Source organism: Nerophis ophidion, linkage group LG07, assembly GCF_033978795.1.
Source record: "Nerophis ophidion isolate RoL-2023_Sa linkage group LG07, RoL_Noph_v1.0, whole genome shotgun sequence".
In the NCBI taxonomy this organism is placed as follows: Eukaryota; Metazoa; Chordata; class Actinopteri; order Syngnathiformes; family Syngnathidae; genus Nerophis; species Nerophis ophidion.
In genome coordinates this window covers 25200151-25218888 of record NC_084617.1, presented here as the reverse complement: position 1 = coordinate 25218888, position 18738 = coordinate 25200151, and the positions used below count along the sequence as shown (strand labels likewise).

The 18738-nt window shown below is 41.2% G+C and overlaps 1 protein-coding gene across 1 annotated transcript in view; it reads left to right on the top strand.

The window, feature by feature from the left end:
• Positions 1–298: 298 nt before the first annotated feature.
• LOC133556522 (tryptase-like) overlaps positions 299–18738 on the top strand; it is a 31605-nt gene continuing 13165 nt past the window's right edge. The window contains 3 exon segments of the mRNA XM_061906514.1: positions 299–421; positions 580–615; positions 5080–5197. Of these exon segments, the coding sequence (XP_061762498.1) occupies positions 299–421; positions 580–615; positions 5080–5197 (277 nt within the window).

Here is an 18738-nt window from a genome sequence, read left to right as displayed (position 1 = left end):
GTGAATCCCATTGATTCTTCAGCAGCACGGTAGATAGACAAACGCTATGTATTTCGGGTAGCTGTATCTTCTAAGAGAACACGGTTCAGGTCCTCAAAGAAAGCTTCTTTGATGTCATCAGGGTTTGTCATGGTAGGAGCATAGGTGCTGATGACAGTGGCAAAGCAGTCATTTGTGAGTCTGAGACGCAGGGTCATCAGTCGAGGGCTGCTCTGTCGCTGTGGGAGAATACGGGCACTGTAGCTACCCCTTTGTACCGTAGACCACCATCACCCCACAGCTGCCTGCGTGCAGAGTCATGACTAAGAACTCCCAGCAACATCCTCTGCCTGTTCCCGTCACCACTTCTCCATCACCGCAGGGCTTGAACACAGTTGAGTACTGTGTAGTGCCTCGCTTGGTATTCGGCCAAGAGGAAGAGGTGGGCAGATCCTTCTCCACTGTCTTGCTTACCGACGCTTAATGTCCAACAGGTGCAAAAACTACCACATGTAAGACAACCCCGGCAGGTGGTGCTTTATTATTCGAAGTATCATAAGACGTCTGGCCAAGGATTTTGAGCTCTTCCTGCCCTGATAGGTGGCCGTCAATGACTCGCCTTATCCACGCCCATTGGTGAGTCTTGTTTTTTCTTTCACCAGGGTTTCTAGCCACCTGCTCAACAGCCCAGGTCGGGCACTGAGTCTCCGGCAGCCCGACCCTGAAACAGGTTGTACTGGATTACAGGTTACCAGTAGCAGATCTAACCGACCTGACCTGACCATTGTAAGTTATGATGATTAGAGCTTATGAATTGAAGTAAAAAACAACAAATGAACTCAAAAGGCAACAATGTGTCACACCCGGTGTAAGTAATCTTTTATTTTTATACTTTATTTATTTTATTGAGTGTTTGCCACAAAAAGTTCGCAGACTTCAAAGATGCTTTGCTTAACAAATTTAATGAAGAGTTGCAAGAAGAGTTTCAAGTTGCAACTACAAACATCCTTCTGCTTGATGAGTTCTGACCTAATTTGCCCTTATAACAAGGAGGAACCTTCTGGGACCTCTGAGACGTGGCACCCACTAAGTCAGGGGTCGGGAACCTTTTTGGCTGAGAGAGCCATACAAGCCAAATATTTTAGAAAGTATTTCCGTGAGAGCCATATAATTACTTTTTTTTTAACACTGAATAAAACTATATGCGTGCATTTTTAAGAAAGACCAACATGTTTAGAGTATAATAAATCTCTTATTCTTTTTAATAACATTGTTATTCTGAGGGTAACCAAAATCAAATAAAATACTTCTTACCATTATTGCGATTTCTTGAACAGGTGCGGTAGGAACCGGATGGATGGATGAAAATGCATGAGAATGTTTTATATTTTGCACATTATTTTTGACACTGTGATTACCAGCGGAATTATTAATTACTTATCGTGTTAAGCAATGTCAACTAAGATTTATCCGAGAGCCAGGTACAGTCATCAAAAGAGCCACATCTGGCTCTAGAGCCATAGGTTCCCTACCCCTGCACTAAGTCATAGGAGGACAAGACACGTGTTCACAACGATTCTACTGCACAGATGGAAAGGAGAGGAATAAACACACACATTCCTGACTTCATGCAGAGGGCAGGGCCATCCAGTTCCCTCAAGGTCAACATGTGGTGACATGTGACCTTGATGTCTGTCATGTCTCACCTTAAGGACCCATCCACTCCAGGAACACTTTCATTCATTTATTGAAATGTTTTCTTTCATTCATTCACTTGTCCAGTGCTCATTTATTAATTGCCTTATAATTTGATTTATTCATTCATTTACATATTCATTTATTCACATCTGCATTCACGTATTCATTCATTTACTGTACACTTTGTTTAAACAAACACACACAATCATGTACTTACATATTAATCATTTATTCTATATATACTCATGTATTCATTCACGATCATTTATTAATTTGCTTATTTATTACTCATTTATTCATTTACTTATTAATTGATGTATTCATTCATGTACATGTTCATTCACTCATTTATTCACATCTGCATTAAAGGGGAACTGCACCTTTTTTAGAATGTTTCCTATCGTTCACAATCAATATGAGAGACAAGAAGACAAAGGTTTTTTTTTCATTCTAACGTGTTAAAATTGGCTCATTCTAGGCGGCTAGCAATGCAGCTAATAGCAGCAATCAATTGAACCTCTAAATCACTTTAAAAATGCATCCAAAAACCGTCAACAATACTTAATTTACCTACCGTAACCTGTATAAAAACCAAACTGTAGCAACATTGTTATTGTAAGAGCAAACACTGAAGAACTCTCTTTTTGAAATTGTTCAATATTAAGAAAAAGTGGAGACATCAAAGAAAGACACAATAAATGAGGGGAGAATTTTTTTTACAACCAAAAAAAAGAAGGTGTTTGATTGTTTCTTGTCTACAAGGTTTTTTTTTCCTGGTTTCAAACTGAGATACCCTTTTACCGTTTTTTTCCTATCTTTTGATGGAACGTTGTTGTAGCGACTCGTCAGTCTTCCTGTTCTGTCTACTGTGGTGCCTCCCACAAAATATTGTACACGCTAACTAAGATTTAGTGAGAATCTGGATAAAAGTGTGGCAGATAAACTGCTTGTACAAACAGCAGACAGCTTAGATTTTGTACCAGCTATTCAGATGTTCTTGGTTTTGTGTCTTGTTATTTTCAGAGAACAGGAAAGTCATACTGCTTTCCAACCATTAATGATTGAAGTTATTATCCAAGTTTTATTTTATCGTATTGTCCTTTGAGAGTACTGTATATCCAGTAATACAAACTGACAGGTGAACCATGCACTTTACACAGTGGCATAGCTAATTAAAGGATTTTTAAGGGTTCACAAGCCTCACATGCCACAAATAAGCGACAAATTAGACCTCTGAAATTGCAGAACGGGTCATGGTGGACTAATGAAATAGTTCACATTATATTAAACTCAGAGTATTCAGTTAGTCATTTAGCAAGTTATGGACTCACCCTCGTCATAGAGAAAAACAATGAAATGCACAAGATAAAGCCAATCTATATACAGGTGAACTCAGAGCTCAATTCTATTGATTCACTGCATGCCAAAACGAGCCGTCATAAGAGCGCTTTCTTCCCCCAGGCTGTCTCTGATAAACGTTAAACAGTCACACAATGTCCCACTTGGAGTGTGAAATAACTTTGTCACTGTCAATGTACTAACTCATGTTCAGCATGTCATCCTTTTGCCCTTTTCACCACTGTACTATCATTATATTAGCCTTGCACATATTACTCTCTGAAGTATTTTTTTACATTTTAGTTCCTTGTTAATATTTCATGTTGACATTGTACCAAGAATACAAAGTCTAATACTAAGTAGTGATGTCTAATACCACTGAATTTTTTTCCGATTGGATACAGAGTACATTTCAAGCTGGTAATTTTGTATGTACTATATATGTAAATATATATATATATATATATATATATATATATATATATATATATATATATATTTTTTGTTGTTGTTTGTTTTTGTTGTTGTTGTTGTTGTCTTGGGATGCAACTCGGTATTCTTCTTCCTCCAAACATGACGAGTTGAGTTTATACCAAAAAGTTCTATTTTGGTTTCATCTGACCACATGACATTCTCCCAATCCTCTGCTGTATCATCCATGTGCTCTCTAGCAAAGTTCAGATGGGCCTGGACGTGCACTGGCTTAAGCAGGGGGACACGTCTGGCACTGCAGGATTTAATTCCCTGTCGGCGTAGTGTGTTACTGATGGTAACCTTTGTTACTTTGGTTCCAGATCTCTGTAGGTCATTCACCAGGTCACCCCGTGTGGTTCTGGGATTTTTGCTCACCATTCTCATGATCATTTTGACCCCACGGGATGAGATCTTGTGTAGAGCCCCAGATCGAGGGAGATTATCAGTGGTCTTGTATGTCTTCCATTTTCTGTTAATTGCTCCCACAGTTGATTTTTTCACACCAAGCTGCTTGCCTATTGTAGATTCACTCTTCCCAGTCTGTTGCAGGTCTACAATTCTTTTCCTGGTGTCCTTCGACAGCTCTTTGGTCTTAGCCATAGTGCAGTTTGGAGTCTGACTGTTTGAGGCTGTGGACAGGTGGCTTTTAATACAGATAACGAGTTCAAACAAGTGCCATTAATACAGGTAACGAGTGGAGGACAAAAGAGCTTCTTAAATAAGAAGTTACAGGTCTGTGAGAGCCAGAGATCTTCCTTGTTTTAAGTGACCAAATACTTATTTTCCACCATAATTTCCAAATAAATTATTTAAAATTCCTACAATGTGAATTCCTGAATTTTTTTTCACATTCTGTCTCTTACAGTTGAAGTGTACCTATGATGAAAATTACAGACTTCTGTCATCATTTTAAGTGGGAGAACTTGCACAATCGGTGGCTGACTAAATACTTTTTTGCCCCACTGTATTTTTGCAGTGTGTGTATTGTTATGAAGGTGTCTGTTACTCCATTATATATATACTTGCAGTGTGAATACAAAACATATTACATATTGTCATGAAGGTATATGTTACTTATTCATTTGTCCAGTCATTCACCTATTAATTTGTTCATTCATCCGCTGTTCATTTCTTATTTACTTATTAGTTGATTTATTCATTCATTGACATATTTGCTCATTCATTTATTCACTCCTGCATTCATTTACTGTACACTTTGATCAGACACACACACACACACACACACACACACACACACGCACACACACACACACACACACACACACACACACACACACACACAGGATCATTCATTTAAACATTAATCATATGTTCACGCTCATTGATTTACTTATTAGTTTGCTCATCCATTCATGCACTTATTATTATGATTCATTTATTCATTAATTCATTTACTGCACTTATTATTCAAACACACACATATTCATCACACCTCTCCATCATACATCCAAATGTGTGTGTGTGTGTTCGTGTGTGTGTATGTGTGTGTGTGTGTGTGTGTGTGTGTGTGTGTGTGAGGGTGGTGGGCGTGGTTTGTGCCGGTGAGTGAGTCAGGTCATGGGGGTGCAGCGAGGAAAGGGGCGAGGCAAGTGTACATGTATTTGTACTCTGACGAGGCTGAGGAGTTGGTACTTGGCGATGGATGTGTACGGCCTCACGTGGACGCTGGTGGTGATGCTGGTGGCAGGTGAGCGAGGAAGTGATGGCCATGTAGTTTCCAGCTGGGTGGAGGTGAAAGGTCATGTTTCAGCTTACAGATGGGTGTGGGGTGCTCTTCAGCAGGGGTTTCTTATGATGGAACAAGTTACGTTGTAACATCCATCCATCCATCCATCCATCATCTTCCGCTTATCCGAGGTCGGGTCGCGGGGGCAGCAGCCTAAGCAGGGAAGCCCAGACTTCCCTATCTCCAGCCACTTCGTCTAGCTCTTCCCGGGGGATCCCGAGGCGTTCCCAGGCCAGCCGGGAGACATAGTCTTTCCAACGTGTCCTGGGTCTTCCCCGTGGCCTCCTACCAGCTGGACGTGCCCTAAACACATCCCTAAGGAGGCGTTCGGGTGGCATCCTGACCAGATGCCCGAACCACCTCATCTGGCTCCTCTCGATGTGGAGGAGCAGCGGCTTTACGTTGAGCTCCTCCCGGATGGCAGAGCTTCTCACCCTATCTCTAAGGGAGAGCCCCGCCACCCGGCGGAGGAAACTCATTTCGGCCGCTTGTACCCGTGATCTTATCCTTTCGGTCATGACCCAAAGCTCATGACCATAGGTGAGGATGGGAACGTAGATCGACCGGTAAATTGAGAGCTTTGCCTTCCGGCTCAGCTCCTTCTTCACCACAACGGATCGATACAACGTCCGCATTACTGAAGACGCCGCACCGATCCGCCTGTCGATCTCACGATCCACTCTTCCCCCACTCGTGAACAAGACTCCTAGGAACTTGAACTCCTCCACTTGGGGCAGGGTCTCCTCCCCAACCCGGAGATGGCACTCCACCCTTTTCCGGGCGAGAACCATGGACTCGGACTTGGAGGTGCTGATTCTCATTCCGGTCGCTTCACACTCGGCTGCGAACCGATCCAGTGAGAGCTGAAGATCCCGGCCAGATGAAGCCATCAGGACTACATCATCTGCAAAAAGCAGAGACCTAATCCCGTGGCCACCAAACCGGAACCCCTCAACGCCTTGACTGCGCCTAGAAATTCTGTCCATAAAAGTTATGAACAGAATCGGTGACAAAGGACAGCCTTGGCGGAGTCCAACCTTCACTGGAAACGTGTCCGACTTACTGCCAGCAATGCGGACCAAGCTCTGACACTGATCATACAGGGAGCGGACCGCCACAATAAGACAGTCCGATACCCCATACTCTCTGAGCACTCCCCACAGGACTTCCCGAGGGACACGGTCGAATGCCTTCTCCAAGTCCACAAAGCACATGTAGACTGGTTGGGCAAACTCCCATGCACCCTCAAGAACCCTGCCGAGAGTATAGAGCTGGTCCACAGTTCCACGACCAGGACGAAAACCACACTGTTCCTCCTGAATCCGAGGTTCGACTATCCGGCGAAGCCTCCTCTCCAGTACACCTGAATAAACCTTACCGGGAAGGCTGAGGAGTGTGATCCCACGATAGTTGGAACACACCCTCCGGTCCCCCTTCTTAAAGAGAGGGACCACCACCCCGGTCTGCCAATCCAGAGGTACCGCCCCCGATGTCCACGCGATGCTGCAGAGTCTTGTCAACCAAGACAGCCCCACAGCATCCAGAGCCTTAAGGAACTCCGGGCGGATCTCATCCACCCCCGGGGCCTTGCCGCCGAGGAGCTTTTTAACTACCTCAGCGACCTCAGCCCCAGAAATAGGAGAGTCCACTACAGATTCCCCAGGCACCGCTTCCTCAAAGAAAGACGTGTTGGTGGGATTGAGGAGGTCTTCGAAGTATTCCCTCCACCGATCCACAACATCCGCAGTCGAAGTCAGCAGAACACCATCCGCACCATACACGGTGTTGATAGTGCACTGCTTCCCCTTCCTGAGGCGCCGTATGGTGGTCCAGAATCGCTTCGAAGCCGTCCGGAAGTCGTTTTCCATGGCTTCCCCGAACTCTTCCCATGTCCGAGTTTTTGCTAAAGCTGCACACCACTTGGCCCGTCGGTACCCGTCCACTGCCTCCGGAGTCCTATGAGCCAAAAGAACCCGATAGGACTCCTTCTTCAGCTTGACGGCATCCCTCACTGCTGGTGTCCACCAACGGGTTCTGGGATTACCGCCACGACAGGCACCAACAACCTTGCGGCCACAGCTCCAATCAGCCGCCTCGACAATAGAGGTTCGGAACATGGTCCACTCGGACTCAATGTCCCGCACCTCCCTCGTGACATGTTCAAAGTTCTCCCGGAGGTGTGAATTGAAACTCTCTCTGACAGGAGACTCTGCCAGACGTTCCCAGCAGACCCTCACAATGCGCTTGGGCCTGCCAGGTCTGTCCGGCATCCTCCCCCACCATCGCAGCCAACTCACCACCAGGTGGTGATCGGTAGAAAGCTCCGCCCCTCTCTTCACCCGAGTGTCCAAAACATAAGGCCGCAAATCCGATGACACAACTACAAAGTCGATCATGGAACTGCGGCCTAGGGTGTCCTGGTGCCAAGTGCACATATGGACACCCTTATGTTTGAACATGGTGTTTGTTATCGACAAACTGTGACGAGCACAAAAGTCCAATAACAAAACACCACTCGGGTTTAGATCCGGGCGACCATTCTTCCCAATCACGCCTCTCCAGGTTTCACTGTCGTTGCCAACATGAGCGTTGAAGTCTCCCAGTAGGACAAGGGAATCACCCGGAGGAGCACTTTCCAGTACTCCCTCGAGTGTACCCAAAAAGGGTGGGTATTCTGAACTGCTGTTTGGTGCGTAAGCACAAACAACAGTCAGGACCCGTCCCCCCACCCGAAGGCGAAGGGAAGCTACCCTCTCGTCCACTGGGTTGAACTCAAACGTACAGGCTTTGAGCCGGGGGGCAACCAGAATTGCCACCCCAGCCCGTCGCCTCTCACTGCCGGCAACGCCAGAGTGGAAGAGGGTCCAGTCCCTCTCGAGAGAACTGGTTCCAGAGCCCTTGCTGTGCGTCGAGGTGAGTCCGACTATATCCAGCCGGAACTTCTCTACCTCGCGCACTAGCTCAGGCTCCTTCCCCCCCAGTGAGGTGACGTTCCACGTCCCAAGAGCTAGCTTCTGTAGCCGAGGATCGGACCGCCAAGTGCCCTGCCTTCGGCTGCCGCCCAGCTCACAATGCACCCGACCTCTATGGCCCCTCCTATGAGTGGTGAGCCCATTGGAGGGATGACCCACGTTGCCTCTTCGGGCTGTGCCCGGCCGGGCCCCATGGGAACAGGCCCGACCACCAGGCGCTCGCCATCGTGCCCCAACTCCGGGCCTGGCTCCAGAGCGGGGCCCCGGTGACCCACGTCCGGGCGAGGGAAATCTGGGTTCATTTCGTTGTAATTCCATAGAAGTCTTTGAGCTGCTCTTTGTCTGATCACTCACCTAGGACCTGTTTGTCTTGGGAGACCCTACCAGGGGGCATGAAAACCCCCAGACAACATAGCTCCTAGGATCATTGGGACACGCAAACTCCTCTACCACGGTAAGGTAGCAGCTCAGAGAGGAGTTGTAACATCCAACATGTCTGAAAAGGAGTAGGAAAAAGAATATCTTAATTCATTTGACTGTGTTTTTTTTACAAGCCCTAGCAAAAATGATGAGTCAGCAGACTTGGGAGGGTGTTCAAGCAGGTGTTTTAATTGTGTCGAAAAACATCAGATAACAGCATCAGTCAATTCTGAGGAGCAAATAATGAAAAATGAACCAACAAAGACAGGAGGAGTACTTTGTTGCACCACCTCTGGCTTTTCTAAGAGCGTGCAGTGTGTGAGGCATTGAGTTAATCAGTGCCAACAAGTACTCTGCTTCAATAGTCTTGGATGGAACTTGATTGTCGTTGCATTTAATCCGAGTCGATTTAATAAAAAAAAAGCGACAAAAAGTAAGATGTGTTATTTTTTTTTAAATCTCAACACTGAAAATTATTAATCCATAGATATAAAGTTTATATATATTAAATGTTTTTTTTTAAATGTTGTATGCTATTCAAAAAACAAAACAAAACATTTTTTACAATGGGAAAACCAAAACATTATAATGCAAATTGGAATACTTTGGATGAGGTAATTACAGCGTTTAATAGGTCAATAATTCATAACAATACTGATTTTGATACCTTATAATTTTTGGAACAATACCAGTTTTTTTTCCCAAAAACTCACACTATCAATCCCTCCTTAGCCGAAAAACAGATGTGCTCAAAAAGTGTTAAAAATGTTATAATTTTTCAAACTACTATTTTTTTAACTGCTTTCTGCACGTTAATAAAAAAGTCCAAGTACCAAAAAAACAAACAAATCTAAATTACACCCATTTGAATCTGTTGCAATGCATGAGGGTAAAAATGCAAAACACTCTCCACAATTATATTTGTCAAATATTCTAATTTTTTAACAGCTTCAGACATATCCGTGGATATATTTTTTTTAATATATATTGGTAAAGTTTAAAAAAAAAAAAGTTTTTATGCATGTCTTATTGTGGATAACGTGAGCAAATCAGTTCAATAATCGTTAATAGTGTGCATTGATCAACTGACAGCACAGCATTAATTTATATAACCCAACCCAAACAACCTTCCCTACTCATGGCGCAAAAAAAATAAAAATAAATAAATACCGGCGACCTGCTTTGTGGACGTTTTCAAAAAAGTCCAAGTACCATAAAACATTCTAAATTACACCCATTTTGATTTGCTATTGACTATCGCAATGCATGATGGGAAAAATACAAAACACTCTCCACACTTATATTTGTCATATATTAGAATTTTCTAACAGCTTCAGACCTATCCATAGATGTAAACTTTTTTTTAATATATACTTGTAATATTTTTTTATGCTTTTTTTTGTAAAAAAAAAATAAAATAAAAATAACTATAATGAAAATAAAAAATAAGTATTTAGGTAAAACCATAAAATATACAGTATTTTCCCAGACTTTGTTTCAAAGTGGGATATTCGAGTCGAGGTTTTGGCATGGGGCAACATGGTGGTTGGCGCCTTCAAGTCGTTTGTTAGCAAATTTTTCAAGTTGAATGAACAACTATGCAAAAACGCTGTATATGTATGAATAGCATTAACTAGTGGTTGAGAAAGTGTTATCACACCCAAAACATTTTTTCCGTTGTATTTCAAAGAGAGCTGCTTGGATCCATTCAGTATTTGTGGTGAAAGCATTATATGTATATAAGCATGTCAGCTTTTCAGTATCATGAAAAACATGTGTTACAATAGCAGTCAATGGGTTACCAAAATGGCCAAAGGGGGCTAAGTGTATAGTAAATGAATGTCTCCAATTTAGAAGAACTTTGCAAAAAGTGCTGTAAATCCATTTTAAAGATAAGCTTGTTCAAAACTATGTGGTAAAATTTAAGCCCCGGTACCCTTTAAATTTAACTGATTTGTTGGAAATCAAAAAAATAGATAATGCAGAACACATCTGTTTTTTAGTCAAAGGTGCCTCAAGTGTTAAGAAGTACAACTACATGACATTTTCACAAAACACTCATCAGACATACTGTACATTATGTCAGTGGTTCTCAACCTTTTTTCAGTGATGTACCCCCTGTGAACATTTTTTTTTAATTCAAGTACCCCCAAATCAGAGCAAAGCATTTTTTGTTGAAAAAAAGAGATAAAGAAGTAAAATACAGCACTATGTCATCAGTTTCTGATTTATGAAATTGTATAACAGTGCAAAATATTGCTCATTTGTTGTTTTTTTTCTTGAACTATTTGGAAAAAAAGACATAAAAATAACTAAAAACTTGTTGAAAAATAAACAAGTCATTCAATTATAAATAAAGATTTCAACACATAAAAAAAATCATCAACTTAAAGTGCCCTCTTTGGGAATTGTAATAGAGATCCATCTGGATTAATGAACTTAATTCTAAACATCCATCCATCCATTTTCTACTGCTTATTCACTTTGAGGTCGCGGGGGGGGCGCTGGTGCCTATCTCAGCTACAATCGGGCGGAAGGCGGTGTACACCCTGGACAAGTCTTCACCTCATCGCAGGGCAAACACGGATAGACAGACAACATTCACACTCACATTCAGACACTAGGGACAATTTAGTGTTGCCAATCAACCTATCCCCAGGTGCATGTTAAATCTAAACATTTCTTCACAAAAAAAGAAATCTTTAACATCAATATTTATGGAAAATTTCCACAAAAAAATCTAGCCGTCAACACTGAATATTACATTGTTGCATTTATTTTCACAGTTTATGAACTTATATTCATATATTGTTGAAGTATTATTCAATAAATATATTTATAAAGGATTTTTAAATTGTTGCTATTTTTAGAATATTTAAAAAAAATCTCACGTACCCCTTGGCATACCTTCAAGTACCCCCAGGGGTACACGTACCCCCATTTGAGAACCACTGCTCTACGTCATGCAGGGTACACAGAACAGGAACACTGATGGGTCCCCACTAGTACGGTATACCGTAATAGGTGTTAACACTCCAATTCAACTGTAACTAATGAACATATTTCATCAAACCTGATTAGGTGTTGGTTTTGGATATGAACATTTTTTGGGGTAATTCCGTCATTTTCTATCAGAATTGAGGGATTTCATTGTTTTTTTTAACTGTGGTTGGTCTAAAATTTAAACTATTACAACCAGAATTTATTTTATTGAATTATTAACGGCCAAACATCACCATTTGAGTCGATTCTAGTTTTGTGCCATGTCTGTTATCTGATGTTTTTCTACTAAACAAAAGAACTGAATGAGCATCTTCCAAGTCTGCTGATTCAGTATTTCAGCATTCATCACTGTAACCATTTATATTCCGTCTTAACCATAACTTTGTGTTTTACATACAGAAATCTTCTCAATGAAAAGAAACAGCATAAGCAAATGACAGCTTATAGTTTGTACAGTGTTAAGCAAAAGGAGGGAGTAAGCCAAGGGTGTCCAAACTATGGCCATGAGTTCAATAAAGAATCTGGGTGGTTTCCACATTGGTTGTAAATTCCTCTCTGATTACAGCAACTTTTCCACCATATTGTGGATAGCGTGAGCAAATCAGTTCAATGACTGCTAATAGTGCATTGCAGCAAATATTGCACAGCATGCACTTGCATGACCCAACCCAAACAACATCCCTACTCATGGCGCAACATTTAAAAAAAAAAAATAAAAATACCGCAACCTGCTCATTGAACTTTGTGTACGTTATTAAAATAGTCCAAGTACCATAAAACACATCTAGATTACACCCATTTGAATATATTGCAGTGCATGATGGCAAAAATGCAAAACACTCTCCACACTTATCCATGTTTGGCACATTTTAGCTGCTTGATATTTTTAACTGATTACAAAAAAGGAGGTCATCACATAAGTAACTTTCACATACTCATAATAAACAATTAAATATATTATGAACTTTATATCCATTAAATCAATATAATATGTAGACATATATATGTATAGGCTATACATACTGTTAATTTACATGCAGTGGAGTAAAAAAGTTTTGACACCCCTGGAATAATAATTAAAAAAATAAGTGTGATCAAAGTTAAATTGTTCAATATTGTGAAAAAGTGGAGACGTTAAAGAAAGACAAACAATAAATGAAGGAAGAAAACAAATTTACAACCAAAATCAAACAGGTGTTAGATTGTTTCTTGTCTACAAGGTTTTGTTTTCCTGGTCTCAAACTCAGACACTCTTTTACCTTTTTTTCTATCTTTTCAAGAAACATTGCCCTTCTAGTGACTTGTCAGTCTTCCTGTTTTGTTTACCATGAATTGATTAACGTGGACACCGACTTAAACAAGTTGAAAAACTTATTCGGGTGTTACCATTTAGTGGTCAATTGTACGGAATATGTACTGTACTGTGCAATCTACTAATAAAAGTTTCAATCAATCATTCAAGCAATCAATCAATCAAAAAAACCATGTATATATATATATATATATATATATATATATATACACACACACACACACGTTTTTAAGCAAAATACATATATATATATATACGTTTTTAAGCAAAATACATATATGTATTTTGCTTGTTGTTTTTAATATTGTTTTAGTCAATGTTATGGTGGAATTATTAATATTATTGGTACTGTTGTTGTCATTCAGTTTTGTTTGTCTCTTTTGAATTTTTTATGTCATGTTTTTTGGAGCATCGCTGGGTTGGGATTGGTTTGGCATTGGAATTATATTATGATGTATTATTATGTATTGTACTGATTTGTATACTGTGTGATTTTTGTAAATTAAATATTAAAACAAATTAAAATAAAATAAAAAATTGATTTTTGATTTGTTGGAATTAATTAAGAATTGGTGAAAAATAATCGTAAATCATTTAAAAAATCTTTCTTTTCGACGTGTCTATCTAATGTGTCTGCTATAATTTCAAAAGTTGTGTATTTCAAATATTAAACATGTCTCATAGCATAAAGAATATAAGATAGAGTTATTTATATATTTCAAATGCTGAAGTATATTGAGGTAGTGGCGTGAATAACAATATAGACAAAGCCCACGAAAATGTTTTTTCAAACCATAAACAAATTAATTGAGTAAAATAATAAATCCATTAAAATAAATATATTGTTATGAACTGGGGTGAGTGAATTGTGTGCGTGTTGGAACGGTTCTAATCAGCTGAGAAATGTAGGATATGGAGGCTATGGAGAGGTTTGTACATTGCCCAGATATTTTCAATTGGTGAAAATTCCTGATAATTCCGGGTAATCAGAGAATTTTTTAGTATTAGGAAACATGCTGCTGGCTTGTATGTCCAGGGTGGGTGGAGTGTGTGGATGGTGAAACGAATCAAATCAGATGAGAAATGTGGGACGTGCAGTAGATTGTACAGTATATTCCCAATGGGGAGAAAAGTCCGGGAAATATGGGAAAACCAGGAATTTTGGGGAAATGCTAAACATGTTTTGCGTTCGATATATCGAGAGAGTAGTGTGGGTGGATGGTTACAAGGTCGGAATCAGGTCAAAAAACCTTTTGAGAATTTAGGGCATTGTAGAACTATAAATACGTCCATTTTTTTGAATGGGAATTTCCTGGAAATTTTGGGAAAAGTAGGATTTTTAAAAATATTGATACTGGCACAATTGTCCTGGATGATATGAATGGGTATTTGTTAGACTTATTGGAATCGGATAAAAATTGTTGCCGTAGTAACAGAATTTAAATTGGTATTTTCAGAAATTCCTGGAATTTGGGGAAAAAAACGAAACTTGTACAGAAAAAAAGAGATATCCATTGTCCCAACTAAGAGAAATGTTTTGAAGGTAAAAATGGTCGGAAAGGGTTGAAAAATGTGGACTGGGAACAATTTTCAGGAAGTGGTAAGGCTTTGGAAAAGCATGAATTCTGGAAATTGCTACACTTTTTTAAAACTTTGCTTGTTCGAGGTGAGATGAGTGCGTGGATGGTGAGAAATGTGGGAATTGTGCAAGTTGGAAAAAAGACTCATTCCTTTTCAATTGGAAAAATGTCCCGAAAAATCATGAATTTGAGGTCACCTAAGATATTTTGGTCCTTGAAACGACTTGAAAACTCTGGGCTTTGGAAAATAGCAAAAAAATGTTTTTTGTTTTTTTTTGGTGTAGAATTGTCTACGTCTGAATGCACACAATCATTTAGTGTCTACATGTAGCTCATTTGCAATGTATGTACTAACTGTCAAGGCGATAGACCCAATCACAGACAGTTTTGGCCTGCTAAATGCCTACAGGGCTTAGTTGGAGGCAGATGACATGAAAAGGAACATTCCATTGCTCCTATCGAAAAACTCTAGCAACATGGCATTTTTGTTGTTGTTGCATTCGGTTCATTTCAGGACACCATGTTCTCCCGAAATGCACTTTGGGTGTGCACAAATTAGGCGCTGTTGTCGAGATCGCATTGAAAGAGCCTCTGGCACATTGTGCACCATCTTAGTTTAGGGGTGTCAAACCCGTTTGAGCTCAGGGGACACATGGAGGAAAATCATTGCGTGATAACTTAAAAATAAAGACAACTTCAACATGGTTTTCTTTGGCTCACTTTGGCTGAAAGTTGAACAGGCACATTACGAAAATGTACACATTACAAATAATCCTCCTGGCAAAACACTTCTAGTGAGTTGAAAATTGAGGAAAAAAATGGTGCCGTTTCAAAAACACCACAAAGAACACAAGGAACTTAGACTTTGTCTCAGTGTACTTACAAAGCCATTCAACTTCAAGCACTTCCCGTTTAGCATTTTGCCATTAAAGACGTCTTTGGTAAAGCATCCGCCGCATTGGTGACATCTGCTACTGCCGCAACACATTCATTTATCATCATTCAAATATTGCACCTATAATACAAACACAACAGTTATCAAAATGACACCATAGCCGAAATCAAGGTAACATAACTTAACCAATGTCAACAAAGTAGATATAAGCATAAAATAGAATAGAACAAACAACAAATTTAGAAACACACATATTTACGATGGAGTTCAGGGTGCGTCAACCAATTTAGAGTGTTGCACGGAACTCTAACTATTTCAAAGATGTTGGGCATCTTGACTTAAGTCTTTAAATCTTACCGTTTTGCTATTTCATCCGTTGAGTGGATAATTTACTGTGAAAGGAAATATTTGGTGTCAAACTCACTTGAGCTCAACGGTCGCATGGCGGAAAATCATGGCGTGGTAACTTAAAAATAAAGACAAATTCAACATGGTTTTCTTTGGCTCACTTTGGCCAAAAGTAGAACAAGCATATTATGAAAATGTACACATTATAAATAATTGTCTTGGCAAAACACTACAAGTTAATTGTAAATTGAGAGGAAAAAAATGGTGCCGTTTCAAAAACACCAAGAAGAACGCAATGAACTTAGACTTTGTCTCAGTGCACTTACAAAGCCATTCAACTTCAAGCACTTGCTTTTTGGCATTTCGCCATTTAAGATGTGTTTTGTCAAGCAACCGTCGCATTGGTGACATCCGCCACTGCCGCAACACATTCATTTATCATCCTTAAATTATTGCACTTGTAATACAAACGCAACAATTATCCATATGACACCATAGCCGAAGTCACGGTAACATAACTTAACCAATGTCAACATAGTAGATGTAAGCATAAAATACAATAGAACACACAACAAATGTAGAAACACACAATTTATGATGGAGTTCAGGATGCGCATCGTGCCGTCAACCAATTTGGAGCGTTGCACAAAAACTTAAGTGTTTGCATCTTACCTTTTTGCTATTTTGTCCGTTGAGTGGATAATTCACAATGAAAGGAAATATTTGCTGACAGCCACATCTTTGAACAGGGTGACACTTGAATCGCTATTGCGACATCCAGTGGACACATTAAGAAATGCAGTTTTTTTTTTCATTAGAAAAAAAAAATGCAGCTCATCTTGCGAGCTGGATGAAACCTGTTGGTAGGCCGCGTCCTTATGCCTGGCTCGGACGCCAAACCCTACCAAGCACACGCGTGAAATCCAACGGTGCCATGCTAATCTCTTCGATACTCACCACTTGGCGATCACTTCAGCAGCACTGAGAAGGGGACTGTCACACCTAGTCATAGGGCAGTGCTGTTTACAATCATTAATAAAACAAACTGTAATTGTAAAATATTTTTACGACGACTACATTACACCTACAGAAGCTAGCTCTTGGGACGTGGAACGTCACCTCACTGGGGGGGAAGGAGCCTGAGCTAGTCCGCGAGGTAGAAAAGTTCCAGCTGGATATATTTGGACTCACCGCGACGCACAGCAAGGGCTCTGGAACCAGTTCCCTCGAGAGGGACTGGACCCTCTTCCACTCTGGCGTTGCCGGCAGTGAGAGGCGACGGGCTGGGGTGGCAATTCTCGTTGCCCCCCGGCTCAAAGCCTGCACGTTTGAGTTCAACCCAGTGGATAAGAGGGTAGCTTCCCTTCACCTTCGGGTGGGGGGACGGGTCCTGACTGTTGTTTGTGCTTACGCACCAAACAGCAGTTCAGAATACCCACCCTTTTTGGGTACACTCGAGGGAGTACTGGAGAGTGCTCCCCCGGGTGATTCCCTTGTCCTACTGGGGGACTTCAACGCTCATGTTGGCAACGACAGTGAAACCTGGAGAGGCGTGATTGGGAAGAATGGTCGCCCGGATCTAAACCCGAGTGGTGTTTTGTTGTTGGACTTTTGTGCTCGTCACGGATTGTCCATAACAAACACCATGTTCAAACATAAGGGTGTCCATATGTGCACTTGGCACCAGGACACCCTAGGCCGCAGTTCCATGATCGACTTTGTAGTTGTGTCATCGGATTTGCGGCCTCATGTTCTGGACACTCGGGTGAAGAGAGGGGCGGAGCTTTCTACCGATCACCACCTGGTGGTGAGTTGGCTGCGATGGTGGGGGAGGATGCCGGACAGACCTGGCAGGCCCAAGCGCATTGTGAGGGTCTGCTGGGAACGTCTGGCAGAGTCTCCTGTCAGAGAGAGTTTCAATTCACACCTCCGGGAGAACTTTGAACATGTCACGAGGGAGGTTAGGGACATTGAGTCCGAGTGGACCATGTTCCGAACCTCTATTGTCGAGGCGGCTGATAGGAGCTGTGGCCGCAAGGTTGTTGGTGCCTGTCGTGGCGGTAATCCCAGAACCCGTTGGTGGACACCAGCAGTGAGGGATGCCGTCAAGCTGAAGAAGGAGTCCTATCGGGTTCTTTTGGCTCATAGGACTCCGGAGGCAGTGGACGGGTACCGACGGGCCAAGCGGTGTGCAGCTTTAGCGGTCGCGGAGGCAAAAACTCGGACATGCGAAGAGTTCGGGGAAGCCATGGAAAACGACTTCCGGACGGTTTCGAAGCGATTCTGGACCACCATAAGCCGCCTCAGGAATGGGAAGCAGTGCACTATCAACACCGTGTATGGTGCGGATGGTGTTCTGCTGACTTCGACTGCGGATGTTGTGGATCGGTGGAGGGAATACTTCGAAGACCTCCTCTATCCCACCAACACGTCTTCCTTTGAGGAAGCGGTGCCTGGGGAATCTGTGGTGGACTCTCCTATTTCTGGGGCTGAGGTCGCTGAGGTAGTTAAAAAGCTCCTCGGCGGAAAGGCCCCGGGGGTGGATGAGATCCGCCCGGAGTTCCTTAAGGCTCTGGATGCTGTGGGGCTGTCTTTGAGCAATGATTGAGCCGAAAGGGTGTAGGTTGAAGCAACCCTTATATAAACCTACCCCATCACAACAAGAACAAGGTTCAAAATATATAAAATCTAAAACATGCTTCACTTATATTACTTTTTTTTTTTTAAACAATATATAAGCAACATATATGTAGCACACGTCTCATATACACAGTTTAACATTTAAATCAAACATATATATTTGTACACTTATATATATATATATATATTATATATACACAATTTAGTTAAATTCCATATAAAGTGATAATATATACATTTTAATATAACCTATATGTATAATTATGAAATCATAAATTGTATTTATATACATATATATTATTGTCTTTCTAAAACAATGTTTGCTCTTCTTT